General features: G+C 36.0%; 1 protein-coding gene across 1 annotated transcript; it reads left to right on the plus strand.

The window, feature by feature from the left end:
• The first annotated feature begins 1,700 nt into the window (after nucleotides 1–1,700).
• Nucleotides 1,701–5,127, plus strand: LOC126470252 (uncharacterized). Its single transcript, XM_050097966.1, has 5 exons — nucleotides 1,701–2,375; nucleotides 2,780–3,021; nucleotides 3,277–3,457; nucleotides 4,350–4,449; nucleotides 5,019–5,127. Exons 1-3 carry the CDS (start codon nucleotides 2,072–2,074, stop codon nucleotides 3,340–3,342), a joined length of 612 nt encoding a protein of 203 aa, XP_049953923.1. The 5' UTR covers nucleotides 1,701–2,071; the 3' UTR covers nucleotides 3,343–3,457; nucleotides 4,350–4,449; nucleotides 5,019–5,127.
• The last annotated feature ends 10,935 nt before the right edge of the window (nucleotides 5,128–16,062 follow it).

A 16,062-nucleotide genomic window follows, 5' to 3' on the forward strand; every position in this document is an offset into this window, starting at 1 on the left:
TGTACAATGGTCATTCTTTGTAAACAGTTTATGACTGTTTGTGATTTTTTTGGACTCCCTTTTTGTAAAAGTTCAGATGTTAATTTTACTGTTGTACGAAATATGTCTGATGTACACATAAGGCCAGTCTCTGACATTAAGGAGAAACTGGTGCTTTTAACACTAGGCAGTAAAAATGTAGCACTACCTCTGCTGCATACATAAGAGTGGACTAATACAAGTGATAAATAATTCAGTTCTACAGGATTTTCTGAAAAATTATCAGGAAACAAACGAAAAACTTTGGGAAACATCCAGAGTTTTATTCATCCACAAATTTATCCAGGTAATAAGAGATGTCATGTATTTTATTGTTTGTTGTGTAATTTAATAATATATTGGACTAAGAGGTTATTTTATTCTCTTTAAAAATGTTTTAAAAAATCAATACTGTAAATATTGAAAAGTTCGGGGACCTAGCAAATTAGATACTAATTTGGTCCAAATTTTGAATTGTTTTATTGCCATTCTGAAAAATTATCTGGAAACAAACTAAAAACTGTGGGAGACATCAAGAGTTTTATTCATCCAACTATGCTCATTTATCACTCTCACTAGTCATGCTCATTCAGTGAACATATTAACCATGTGCTTATACTTTACCAGCTGATTATATTTTTAAAAGTTCTGTTGTTGGAGTTTAATTTTGAAATTTATCTCCATACATCCAGTATTAAAATTCTGAAATTTTAAACCCAAAATAAAAAAAAAATACTTAAAAATATAACCAGTTACAGTATATAACCTCCCACGTGTCTTAAAATACTATCCTATAAATTTAATCATTTACTATAGGTATGTTTAGGTATAATGAAGTACTTAACGTGTGTGCATGAGTACACACAGACAAAGTCTGAAATCAAAGTCAATCTTTCAGATATTTTGTTCATTTTAATTACTGATGTTTTGTTTTTATATGGGTTAGGAAATGGAGCTGACAAATGAAAAATACAAATTTGCCATAGTAAAATTTCCTGAAGAAGATGATGCTCTAGGAATAATAGCCTTATGCTGGATTCAAAATGATGGGACCACATGTTTATACCCACCTGTAACCACTGATAGCAAAAGAAATAAGTTATTGAGGGAAGAAGCCTTACCATTACAATCCTGGAGTTCTCATAAGATATCTTTAATGAAAAAATATGGTAAGTAAACTGGTTTTAAATACTATAGGCTTAATTTTACAATAGCCGACACATGCATAGCTCAGACTCGACCAATGTTGGCAACAGCACTTTCTTCCCAGGAATATTGTTAGCCAATAGGGTGATAGAAGACAAGGGTATTATATCGAGAACCTGTCAACCATAGAGGAGGAACAGCGTGAATTCACTTTTCAAAATGTGCCACAAATTCAGAGTGCTATGTTAAAACACTGTTGCCAACTTTCTGCACTATGCATGTCGGCTATTCTGAAATTTTACCTTACCTAATCTAAGTAAATCCTAATGTCATTTGATCTCAAGAATCTAATGTTATTAAAACTCAGTTACATATAGTTTGTCAGTTTGAGTTTTTTTTTCTTGAAATCTAAGTCACATCATATAAATTTATATCTAAGCTTGTATAAGTGTGAGAAATAGAAAAATTGTATTATTCACAGTTTAGTTTTTGGAAAAACCTTCTTTTTGAATTTCCTACAATTTCCATCAAAAAACACGTATTTTATTATTACATAGGTCAAACTGTGTAAAATTCACTTTCATAAAACAATTTTAGTGATGCAGTACATTTGAATTAGGCTTATAGTTACTTTGAGCCTGTTGTGGCAATTTAATGTCATGCAGTACCAGTAAATGTATTTATGCTTACTGACAACTGTTATTGCCACCAATAGCTTTCGACAAGGCTATTTTCTCTATGAGATGAAATTGCAGTTAGGGCTGTACACAAATTAAATTTATTCTTTGTATGAATTGTAGCAACATACAACGATGCAAGAGAGCATCTTCGAAAAGCTGAAGAAACATCAAACCTCGAAAGTGAAGAAGAAATTGGGGTGAAGAGAAAAAGGAAGGCAAAAGACATAATGTTGCCAGGAGAAGAATCGAGCGATGAAGATTACATGCCGAAGAAAAAATGTAAGACCAACCGTGTCACAGTTCATCTGTATCCATCTCTTGATTCTTTTTCAGCTTCATTCTCATCCTCACCATCTACTGGTATGGAAGTTTGTGAAATGTGGTCTTCCATCCCTCCAAATTCATTAACTCCTAGGCCTAGTTCATTCTCCAATGCCAAAATTCCTCCAGCACCACTTGCTTCAGCACCACTTGCTTCAGCACCACTTGCTTCAGCACACTGCCCGAGAAAAGAAAAATCTGCACCACTGGGTAAGTTTTCGTGTTATTTCTCTGTTAAATAATATTAGGCCTAGCAGTGAAACCCATTTTGTGTACAGTGTTTTCTTTTATATAACTAGCCTCAGTGACCAGCTTTACCCGCCTGCTTCTAGTAGCAATAGTGTGAAGTGGGTCAGCACAGATACTTATGCCAGAATGTGTGTAATACAAAAACTACTACCTTTTTAAGGCATGTTCTAGGGAATACACATTATGTGTGTTATATATTTCAATTTAAGCATAGAAATTTAAATACTAACAATTTTTCAATTAATATTAATTTTCTGAAACATTTTTTGGGTTTAGTGGCTGCAAAGAAATTTAAATCAAAAGTAGATGCTATTACGCTTGCTAAATGCTAAGTAAACTTGAGCAATCATCCACCTATGTTGTAGATGTTGAGCAGATCTGGCTCATTCTTGGCCAGTTACAAGCTGCAGCAGCTAGCCAATCTGAGGAAATCTCTCAGCTGAACAGAAAAATTGACCTGTTATTGGCTCGAGGATGTGTCAACAGTACTTATCAGGAGGCGGATGAAAGTAATGAGCAGGTACTAAACAGTCTCCCTTTATCATCAATGGAAGAATTTGATGAATTTGAGGAAAAATTGAAACAACAGGAATTCAAAAGTCTTGTGGTAATTTGTCTAACTATTATTTTATCATAAACATTTAGCAATTTCATTAATGATCCTTGCTAGAAAACAGATTTTTTGACTTAACACGAGGTAGCACACTCATCTACACTCGCAATTCATTCATATTTATTTAAAATATGCACTCACATGTGTTGCCAGTGTCTTAATATGAAAATATTGGATTATTTGTATTGTTTTGCTTCTTGAAGAATCTTAATGATATAACAGCTTCATCAAGAAAATTTATATTTTCAGGTGAAGTTACTTGCAGCCCTTGGTGGTAAAGATGCAAAATTGTTAATGTTCAATTGTATGAAATGATGCCTGACGTCAGAGATCGGAATGAAGTTTTCATATACAGGAAGGCCTCCAAAAGACAAGATGAAAGAAAGGAAAAGAGCGTTCTGTTCAACCTTGCTTTGTGCAGCAATTCAAAGTAAGCAAAGACTTAAAAATATGCTGGTTTGGTTTATATATCGTGCGCATTTTTTCCAAATGCGAAATTCAAATTTGTTACTTCAAAATGTTTTAAACACTAATATATAAACACAAATATATGGACAGTGTTATGCATCATGAGACCAAGTGCCATTACTTAACATTTCCGATGTAAGCGCATTTAGTACTGTTAAGTAGGTACTTGCGGTGAGATTTTTGTACTAAGATAAAGAACACTAACCCTTCTTCAGTCCAAAAAGTTGAGAAACATTAATAAATACATATATTTTAAGGGAATGCAGACTTTAGGTTCCATTGTGTCACATATGACATATGGTGCTTCGACTAGTGATGCATAACACTATTCATATAGCCTTCCCAAAAAAGATAGATAATACCTTAATATAGGCCTCAACAGAATTAAATTTTCGGGAAGAATATAGATTAGCATTGGCATGGTTTTTGTGAAATTTGGTCAGATTCAACCTTGTGGATCCACCCCATTGGCCTTAAAAGTGGCAGTGTTTATCTTATGGAGAAAAATTTGTTTTGATTTGATCATATTATTTGGATATTTCATTTAAGTTAAGAAAACAACTGATGAATTCATACTTTTAGTATTATCAGGAAAGTAGTTATGTTTCATTGATGTTCAATGGGTTGGTTGTTATTAATCAAATGTTTACAGGGTTTAGAGAAATAACGGCTTATTTGAGAAGAGGATTTTCACAATGCTATGTGCACAATCCTCGTTGGTGAAAATCAATAGTTTACAGGCTGGCCTGATACAGTGGCTTTATAATTTCAACAATGTAAAAGTAATTTTTGTTCCAGTGTAAATCTCTAACACTTTCCACTACTTTTAATGATAAACTCACTTATGTTTTCAGGTTCAGTCAGAAAAATATTTCCTTTGACAAGCGAAGAACAGTTTAAAACAAACATAGGACACTGGCTTCAACAGTCAAAAAACAGAAGTCAAACCCCACGGTAAGATTACACTAAATTACAATCAGTGATGGCTTAATTTTGTTGTTCCCTAGGTGAAATAATACTGCAAGGCCTACTGGTACTTCTTACCTTTATTGTTATTTGTAATGTGGCTAAAATCTAATAAAAGGCAATATTAAAATATGACAAGGAGAACATTTTTTGTTCTTTTACATTGCAGTTCCACTTAACTGGTAATTTCTTAAATTCATTTCGATGTCATCTTTTATTTTATTTTGATTCAGTTTTACTCACCAAAAAATAATTGTGGATAGAATAAAATGTCTACATTTTTCTAAACAGTAGTTTCCTTATAAGCTTACAGTATGAGGTGTGTATGATTTCAGGTAATTGTTTCTTTATAATTCAGATTAAATGGCCCTGAAACTATTAGAAATAGTGATGTGTGGCTTCTTCATGAAGTCATCGCAAAATTACCCAAATGTCATCTTTACTTTAAAAAGTTATTTTTCTGATATGGGGCATAAATTATATTTAGGTTGATTCGTTTCACCTTTTTACATTTTTTATGTTTAGGTATGGCTAACATTTTCTTTTACCTGTTACAGGACCATTATACCGGCAGAAGCCAGTGATTTTTGATCCTGCTCTGGTCTGTGTGCTGAGGCCGGAGGGGCTTCCGAATAATTAAATTTTAAACAGTTTGAAAATAAAAATTTTTAAAGATATATGTCTTCATAATTTTTTCACAACATTTCCATTCTGATATTTATTTAATTAATTAGGTTCAATAAATTCAGATTAATATTTATATAGCTTAAAACAAGCTGTAAATACCAGGCTGTATTCCACGTGTGTAGATACAGCTGGAGCCAAGCTTGATAAGTCAAGCTTGAAATATAGCTTGAACTCTGCCAACTTTGATGTTTGTTTCAAGCTTGAATCCAGCTAACAGGCCTGAATATTCCAGCTTTGATCAAGCTTATATACTTGAACTTTACAGCTGGAAACAAGTTTGAAACCGGCTTACTGTGCTATCTGGGTTACAGTGTAACATTTAGAATCCTCAAAAAAATCTAAATCATCACCTCCATGACACTAGAAACCAAATGCAATTGCAAATTACAACACTCAACACAAAACTTAATTCAAATTGGGTTACATGTATGAGAATAAAAATTTAGTTATCCCTGAGCAGACATCAAGTCAGCCAAATGTCAATGCAAAATTTGTCTGTAATAAAGTCACTGTTTCCATTCTGTTACTGAATTTCTGGAAACACAATAGTAATTTTCCAAATATTTTAAATTTTTCTCAATATGTATTCCAAGTTCTTTCCTAATCACGCAACTGTGATCTTTCATATCTTTTTTTTAATCATCAGTCTTCTGACTGCTTTTGATGTGGCCCTCCATAAAGTCCTCTCTTGCACTAATCTCTTCATTGCAAAGTAGCACTTGCACATTATTTCATCAATTATTTGTTGGATGTATTCCAGTCTCTGTCTTCCCCTAATGATTTTAGCCTCTACAGCTCTCTCTTGTATCATATAAGTTACTTGTTGCTGTCTTAACACATATCCTATCTTCCTGTCCCTTCTTCTTGTCAGTGTTTTCCATGTGTTCCTTTCTCCACTTATTCTTCACAGATCTTCCTCCTCCCTTATCTTATCAGTCCACCTAACTTCAGCATCTTTCTATAGCACCACATCACAAATTCTTTGATTCACTTCTTTTTCTGTTTTCTCACTGTCATACTGTGCTCCAAATGCGGAGTCTCACAAATGTCTTCTTAAACATGTCTGATACTAGTAGACTTCTTTTGGTATGCTAAGTCCTCTTTGCCTAAGCTAGTCTTCTAACTTTATTGCTAATCTCATTTCTGCTACTCTCAATTATTTTCTTCTTTCTCATATTTACACTCAGTCCATATTGTGTACTCATTAGACTGTTCATGCCACTCCACAGGTCATGTAGATGTTCTTCACTTTCACTGAGGATAGCAATGTCACCAGTGAATCTTGTCACTGATATCCTTTCACCCTGAATTTTAATCCCACACTTGAACCCTTCTTTTATTGCCATCATTGCTTATTCAGTGTATAAACTGAATGACAAAGGTGAAAGACTTCATCCTGTCTTACACCCTTTTTAATCCAAACACTTCATTCTTGGTCTCCCTTTCTTATTATGTTCTTGTGCATATTGTGTACTATCCACATTTCCCTATAGCTTATATTTCTCAGAGTTTTGAAGATTTTGCACCATTTTACAATGTCGAATGCCTTTTCTACATCAACAAATTCTATTAATGTGTCTTGATTTTTCTTTAAGCCTTGCACCCATTATCACGTGCAACATCAGAACTACCTCCCTGGTGCCTATAGCTTTGCTAAAGCCAAACTGCCATCTAAGAAATCCTCTATTTTCTTTCCCATTCTTCTTTATATTATTCTTGTCAGCAACTTGGATGCATGAGCTGTCAAGCTGATTGTGCAATACTTCTCACACTTATGTGACCTTGCTATCTTTGGGATTGTGTGGATGATATTTTTCCACAGATATAAGGGTATGTCTGCAACCTCATAAATTCTACTGACCACCTTCATTCAGTTTGGATGCCACTTCCATCAATGATTTTAGAAATTATGAAGGAGTGTTATTTATGTCTTCTGCCTTATTTAAAACCTGACTAATACTGAATTCCCTATGTTGTTCAAACTGACCCCCATTTCTTCTTCTATCATGTCATCAGCCAAGTCCTCCCCACCACAGAGGCCTTTAATGCACTCTTTCCTCCTATCCTCTCTCTTCTCTGTGTTTAACAGTGGAAGTCCAAATGCACAAGTAACATTTCCACCAGTGCTTTTAATTTTATCAGAGATATGTTTTTACTTTTCTATATGCTGAATCAGTCCTTCTAACAACCATTTCTTTTTTAATTTCATCCTATTTTTCCTGTATCTATTTTGCCTTAGTTTCCCTGCACTTCTTATTTATTTCATTTTTGATCACCTTACATTGCTGTAGTCCTGTCTTCCCCTGAATATTTTTGTACTTCCTCCTTTCATTGATCAGCTGGTGTATTTCTTCTGTTGCTCAAGGTTTCTTCACTGTTACCTGCCATGTACCTATATACATCCGACCAACTTCTACTATTGCCCTTTACATATATGTCTATCTGTATTCATCTGAAGTTGGATTATTACTTGTTATTAAAACTGATACATTGTCAGTAATATTTTTCCTGTATAGTTCCATTTGTTATTAAGATCAGAAAATTTGGTTATTGCATGTTTTATGTTTTACTGGTGTGTATGCAATATACTGATACAGCAGATATTACTTGTATAAATATTAATTGTATGAATAACTCTACTAGTTGGATCCATGAGAAAAATAAAAAAGTGAAATGAAATATACAATAACTTTTGCAAGAAATAAAATTAAGATATACAGCTTAAATGTTTCTTAGAAATTTACTATTGGAACATTGTTTTTATATTATTAAAGAATGACTTGAAGCCAGTATGTTTGGTATTTTCTAACACTCTGTTGTTAAATTATTTATGGAATACTTCACTGTACTGTCGTACCTTCACACTCTGTAATACTTAGTTACAGTGTGATTGTACTCAGCCATTTTTAGCTCACTTTATTTGCAGGTGGATCAGGAAAGGAGATGATTAGTAATGGTACAAGGTAGCTTCTATTATGCACCATATGAATTGCAGAGTATTTATGTTGATATAATTAAAATGATAATAGCTGTCCCCTCTACTTTGGAATCATCCATTCAACAAAAAATGCCTAAATTTTAATAAGACAAATCATAGTTATTCTCTCTCAGCACAGGTTAGCATAGCTCATAAAAGAACTTTATAAAATTATATTTCATGACTGTTAAAATTGTAATGTTCATCCTTTCTTCCATAAGTCACCCAACATCACTGCATTATATTCATGTATTCCATGTCATACGTACAAAATTTATAGAAATGTGATCTAAAGGACAAATAAAAATGAAATGAAATTTTCTTCCATTAGTCTGTCATTGTCCTTGACAGACTTTCCATTTGTTAGAAAATAGTACTATGGTTTAAATACCTTCTTGGGATAAATCCCTCTGAATTGGCTGTGTTTGTGAGAAGGCATGATGATACTCCACTCCTGTTCCTTTGTGACGATATCCACCAATAAAAGGCTTTCTAGTGCATCTATTTTCAATTTCTACAATAACATCTCTGTACTCTTGCTCACCTGCAAGAAGAAAGAAAGCAATTAAGCTAAATATTTGACATAAAACTTTTTATATATATCTGAAGCTCTTAGCTTGGAAAAAAATGTGTTTCTGGTTCATATATCCGCAAAATTTGCACAAATAAGCCATTTTGGACTGGTATTATGCTTATTGGTCGGTATTTTGTTGATTCCTGCATCAAAATGGTTCTCTTCAAACCTGTATTTACAATCTTAAGATACCATCCAGCTTATAGCGTTTACCACTATCACTTTTCTTCACTTGTGTTCAGTTTGCAAATGATGCATGGGAGAATTACTCTTCTTTAGGTTTTACAAACTAAAATTTCATTGATTTTACCAAAATGGCAATTTCATGTCATACATGTAGAAGAAAGCAGTACATATCACTAGATAAAACTGAATGCACCCTGCTATTATTGTCCTGGTGTCTGACTATTTCCCTTTGTTGTTGTTTGTGTGTGTGTGTGTGTGTGTGTGTGTGTGTGTGTGTGTGTGTGTGTGTGTGTGTGGTCCATATGTATAAACAATCGTTCATGCATTTCACTGTTGAAATCAAGAAATAACTTGCCCTATCTTTTACTTCACAACAAAACAATTACACATTAAAATTAGCATTTATCTTATGACAATATTATGAGAAGGATAGATTGCTAATCATCATATAGTGGAGATGTTGGCTTCAGCAGCCAGAGAGAGTGGTCATGTGTGTGTGTGAGTTATATGTATTATCTGCTTCAGAAGTAGGCCTTTTCGCTGAAAACATACTTGTTTAGCAGTCTTTTTGTTGTGCATGTCTGTGACTCAACATGTCCACTATATCTGAGTTGCGATCTATCCTTTTCATAATATTGTGTGTTACAGACATGGGTCAGGAACTCAAATGGGAATCCCTGGAGGGAAGGCAACATTCTTTTTGAGAAACACTACTGAGAAAATTTTGAGAACTGGCGTTTGAAGCTGACTGCCGAAAGGTTCTACTGCTGCCAACATACATTGCAGCTAAGGACCACAAAGACAAGATACAAGAAATTAGGGCTCATATAGAGGCATTTCGACAGTTGTTTTTCTCTCACTCTATTTGCGAGTGGAACAGAGAAGGAAATGGCAAGCAGTGGTGCAGGGTACCCTCCCCCATGCAATGTACTGTGGCTTGCAGAGCATTTATGTAGATGTAGATGTATTGTCATTATTTCACTCTGGATTTTCCATTGTTTCAATATTTGTTTTATAAAATTTTTGTAAAGTTAATATCCTGTAATGTGAACTGCATGCAGTTTAGAATTACTAAAATAATTGACACTAATTAACTACAGTGTGTTAACTGATGTATTAATGTGCTGCAATGCCAAATTATTTTATCTGTGTATATATCAGGTTCCGCAGGACCACGTACACTAAAACCACTTGGTCAGCGAGTCAGTCAGTAGATGGTTTATAGAATGATGATTAGAAAATTAATGAACAAAAGAATCAAAGAATTAATAAAACAAAAAATTGTGAGAGACTATATGAATTAATAACACATTACAGAGAAAATTTCTGAACTACTGTGAGGAACTCCTTTACAGAACAGAAGGATTGTGCCACAAGGATACCATTTGATGTGGATTTGAGTACCAAGGTTTATAACTAAATTTTTCAGTTCTACTGGAAGCCTATCAAAAATTAAATGTGCTGATTGGTGCATACATTACCATACAATGATTACAAAAGGGGTATTCAAGTCCATATTGTTTTTACGTCTGGTGTGTACTGAATGAGGTTAGCAATTTCTTCTGACTGAGTTAATATTGTCAACAATAAATCTTATGATGGAATGGTTGGTTGGTTGTTTGGGGGAAGAGACCAAACAGCGAGGTTATCGGTCTCATAGGATTACGGAAGGATGGGGAAGGAAGTCGGCCGTGCCCTTTCAAAGGGACCATCCCGGCATTTGCCTTGAGCGATTTAGGAAAATCACGGAAGACCTAAATCAGGATGCTCGGACGCGGGATTGAACCGTCGTCCTTCCGAATGCGAGTCCGGTGTGCTAACCACTGCGCCACCTCGCTCGGTACGATGGAATATGTACCTTATGTACAGGACTGGCAGAGTTAGATTTCCAAGACACCTGTAAAATGACTTACATGAAGTTTATGAATGGACACCACAGATCATTCTGCCTGCCCTTTTCTAGACTAAGTATATTCTTGGTGAGTGCACCCAAAATATAACAGAATATGAGTTAATAGAATGACAGTAAGACCAAGGAACATGTCTTCATGTTTCAGTGTCAGAGACAGTGGCGATTATTATTGTAGTGAAGATAGCAGCAGTCAGTTTCAGAAAAATATCAAAAATGTGATACTTCCAAGAAAGCTTTCTGTTTATCCTCAGCCTTAAGAATTTAAAATGGTTGACTTCACTGTCTGCTTTACTACCTCAAGACATTAAAATTTATCTTTTATAAGAGGTCCATGTCAGAAACCATATGCATTGCATTTTGTCACAGTTAAGTGATAACCTATTCTTTGGAAGTCATGTGCTGATGTTACTGACCACTCTGTTAGTAACATCATTAAGGATGCAGTCCACATCTTTCACAACAACACATTGGTCATTTTCAAAAAGAAAAATATTTGAGCCATCTATCTGGTTAGTAGCAGAGCATTAAAATGTATCAAGAAAAGCAACTGGACCGGAACAGAACCCTGTGGCATCCCACACTTTAAATGACCCCAGTCAGATTCAGATTTCTTCTCTGTTTGTCAACACTGAAGGGTAGCTTTCTGCTTTGAACTTTCCATATATAAAGTGAACCACTGTTAAGCTTTTTCCCCCTAATCCATAATTTTTCAATTTAAGCAAAAATATTGTAGGGTCCACACAATCAAATTCCTTTGTTTAATAAAAAAAATTGCTACTGTCCTCAACTTATTGCTTAGCTATACTAGTGCCTCACACACAAACGAATATGAGAGATATTCAGTAAGTAGTGCAAGACTTTTTTTCTGAAATCAGTTTGGTTTAATTCAGGATTCCAGTATGCCATATTATTCCTCACTCTTTTGACTACAAAACCCTATTTTGCAGCATAATCTCTGTGCAGTGCTTACCCTACCTTACTGTGAGGGCTTGTATGCCCACGTGGTACCACTCTACTGGTTGATGGCAGAGCCAGGACCTTGCTGCATCAGTGACCTCATCATCATCCATGTACTGCTTTCCATGGAGTCCATTCTTCATTGGGCCAAATGGATAGAAGTCAGAAGGTGTGAGATCCAGGCTGTGGGGTGCATGAGGAAGAACAGCCCAAAGAAGTTTTGTGAGCTACTCTTGGGTGCACTTGCACAGACTTGTGTGAGGTCTTGTATTGTCATGGAGAAAGGGAAGTTCATTGGCATTTTTGTGGTGATGAACATGCTGAAGTCATATCTTCAATTTTCTGAAGGTAGCACAATATACTTCAGAGCTGATGGTTGCACCATGAGAAAGGACATCAAACAGAATACCCCTTCAAAGTCCCAAAAGACTGTCACCATGCCTTTACCAGCTGAGGGTGCAGCTTTGAACTTTTTTCTTCAGAGGATAAGTGGTGTGGTGTCACTCCATGGACTGCTGTTTTGTTTATGGTTCAAAGTGATGAATCCATGTTTCATCATCTGTGACAATGGGTGGTGTGCGTACTGTAAGACCTTCGGTACACACACCATCAGATTATTTGAATTGTCGCTCTAACAAAGTAGGCGAGTGTCAGTAATATGTCTCATGGTGTTATTGTGGCATGTTTATCTTCTGCCGTTAGGTCAGACGACAGAAATGCCACTTGCACGCTTAGAGTAGCAGATTGACAGTGACCAACTTTAAACAGAACTTCATTAATTTTCACACACATTTATTAAAATAATAACAAGCATAAAATAACTTAACTTGGTTCTGGATGCTATTTACAATTGACAATCTGAAGTTCCTTTGGTCTTATTACGTTAATCTTATTCTCACATATCTTTGAAACTTCACAAAGTGTCTATACATTTCTCTCCATGGCTATTTACAGGAATATGATAATCTTATTAGGCGCAGACTGAAACTTGACTATAGACTGGTACAGACAAATGTTGATTGGTACAGACTAATGCAGACTGATGCAGACTAATGCAGACTAAGGCAGACAAATGCGGACTGACTAATCAGAGGTCTGTACACTCGTTATAATACCTCGCGCGTTCAGGTATCACTGCACGAGTGTCATCTGCGAGGAGAAAAGGTTCTACGTTAGCAGCACTCTCATTGGCTGCTTGACATATTAATACACGGATCGGCGGAAGCAGAATTTGGTCTGTCTCTAGGCAGCGCCATCTCGTAGTGCGGAGACAGACGAGTGCTGCGCCTGCGCTGTTGTGCCTAGCAGGGTGCACTCTAGTGGGAAAGTTGTGTACGCGCTGACTACGCGGAACTATGTACACAACACAATGTTTGACAAAAATTGTCATGACCAGCCATGTAATGTGAAAGCAATTCTGCACAAGATAGTCCTCTATTGTTTCTCATAGTCTTCTGTCACATGATCAGAAACACAGTGGGCACACACCTTTGAGTGTCCTAACTGGTAGACAAGTGTGTCATCACCATCAACAGAGACATACAGTTGAGCAGCAAGGTGTTTGACTGTGATGTGTTGATCGTTTCAAATGAGAGTGTCCACACATTCCAACATCACAGAGTCACAGCTGTGTGCGGCCAGCCAGCACCTGGGAGACTGATTAGGTTTGTGCGACCTCATTTAGCTGATGACAAATGCCTCACCCAACAACTGACCATACTTTTGTTCACTACCAAGTCTCCATAGACTTTTGCAAACACTTTCGAATATCTGTGATGCTTTGATTTTCTCCCAAAAGAAACTCAATGACAGCTCTCTGCTTGGAATGCACCTCCTTTACAGTGACCATTTTGAAGACGACGTATCACGCCACCACCTATCAGAACTTAACAAAACTATTGGGGCTCAAGTGTGAATATTCCAGAATATTCCATAACATAGTCTACATTGTTTCAACCATAATTGGCTGAGAAAAAAAAGTGTCACATTATTTACTGAATACCCCTTGTAAATTGCATTTTCAGTGGATACTCCTTTCCTGAAGCCAAACTGCAAATCTGACAGAAAAATTATGGGTACTGAGATATGCTACTACTCTCTTGAAAGTTGCTGTCATGAAAACTTTTGAAAATACTAGTAGCTAAGAAACAGCCTGGTACCTGTCTACATGACCTCTTTTGCTGTCTTTATAAATAGGTTTCAGAAATGGTTCAAATGGCTCTGAGCACTATAGGACTTAACTTCTGAGGTCATCAGTCCCCTAGAACTTAGAACTACTTAAACTTAACTAACCTAAGCACATCACACACATCCATGCCCGAGGCAGGATTCGAACCTGCGACCATAGTGGTCGCACGGTTCCAGACTGTAGTGCCTAGAACTGCTCGGCCACTCCGGCAGGCCAAATAGGTTTCACTAACAAGTATTTCAACCTGCCAAGAAACTACCCATAGTGAAAAGTCACATTACACAGATTACTGAGTACAGATCTTGTGTATGGTGCATTGGTCATCATAATCCTCCTTGTTATTTCATCATGCCCACAGAAATCTTAACTCTTCAGTAATTTAATAACTGATTCAGTTTCAGTTTTGCTTGTTTCCTTCATCTGCTATAGTTACTTGGAACATGAGCTTCTGCATATTTGTGTGTACCAATAAAATTTCTATTCTACATCTACATCAATACTCCACAAGCCACTTGATGATGTGGGATAGAGAGTACTTCTGATACCATTAACTTCCATGTTCCATTTCAAAATTTTTATTCAAGTTGTTGACTACTGACTGGAAGTGATTACAAAATATCTTGCACAATTCTAGTGGATCACTAACAGTTTCATTTTCACACAAGGGAGATGTGATGTGTTGAGCACCCATATACTGCCCTCGTACCTCTTTTACAACTGACCACACAGTTTCAATTTTGTTCTGGGAGCTATCTATTGTCTTCGTGTAATACCTTGTTTTCATATCTATAAATCTTTTGTTTACTACTTTAGGATATGGCTCTGCCTTGATTCTTTTCATTATTACTATCTGTGAATCATAATTTGACAGGTCATTACTAACATTTCTCACACGGTGCCCATCAACTAGAGAACAATCTATGAAAATATTATCTGTAATAGTGCTGCTGTTTCCCTGAAATCTTGATAGGAAGCATACAGTCTGTATATAATTGTGAAATTCAAGTAAATCTATTAATATTATTTTCTCTGGAGAATCAACCAGAAAGTTTATACTGAAATTCTCACTCAAAATTAACTTAATGTCTTTCTTAAGAACCAAGTATAGAACAGTGTCAAGTCTGGAGAGAAAGACCCTGCAGTCTGAACTAGGGAAACAGTAGAGGCCTATAATAACAGTTATTTTCCTTGAAAATTAAAACTATTCTACATAACCTTCAAACATTTGGCATTTACAGTGTTTTGAGGTGTCAGCTCTTTTGAATGAAACAATGTGTTTAGTATTAATGCCCACACCTTCCTTTTGTAACAAAGTCCTTGCGTATATGTCAGATGATGTACAGCCCTTCAAGGGAAGTCTTAGCCTTTCTTCACTATGGAAATGATGCTCTGAGATATAAATAATGTCAGTTTCAAGATCTATTAGTATTTTGCCTACTTTATCTCTAATTTCCCTAATATTTTCATGAAATAAGCTTATTGCGCCTTCTGATATGCATTCCTCATTTACTGGACTAAGTTTCAGCATTAAAGGAACCTTCCTCATACAGAGATAGCTCCTACATGACTTCATCCTAAAAAGGGCTAGCCCCTCTACACATTATCACTGGATTTGGCCTTGAGTGAGTCCAGATCCACTTACTATACTTATAAGCTTAACCAACTATCCCTTTCCAAACCAGTTCAGTGTAGAGCAGCCTGAGCTATGGAAATTCTGACATGTCACCACCAAAACATGTGCCTTATCAGCAATCATCAGCACCCTTGCAAATCCCAATATTAATTTGCCTCACAATACAGTCAAGGTGGGTTTGATTGTAAAAGTTTCTGTGTTGGTCCCTAACTATGCTTCAGATTCTTTGCTCGCTAGCTGACACCCAGCGTCTTCCTGGGTGCTGTGTGTGGTGGTATACCAGCATTTTGCATGGATGTTATCATCTCACTACATGGTGCATAACAGATGGTGATGAGAACTTGCTCTCACTTGTAAGTTTTGTAGTGTTGGAAACAATAAATGTAGTTCTATAAGGAGCAGCCAAAACAGCAGCAGAAGAAATGCTGCTGTTGCTGTCAGGAGAAAATGCAGGAGCTGGTATGTGATATAAAGTGATGGTGGAACT

Source organism: Schistocerca serialis, chromosome 3 (genome assembly GCF_023864345.2).
Source record: "Schistocerca serialis cubense isolate TAMUIC-IGC-003099 chromosome 3, iqSchSeri2.2, whole genome shotgun sequence".
Taxonomy (NCBI): Eukaryota; Metazoa; Arthropoda; class Insecta; order Orthoptera; family Acrididae; genus Schistocerca; species Schistocerca serialis.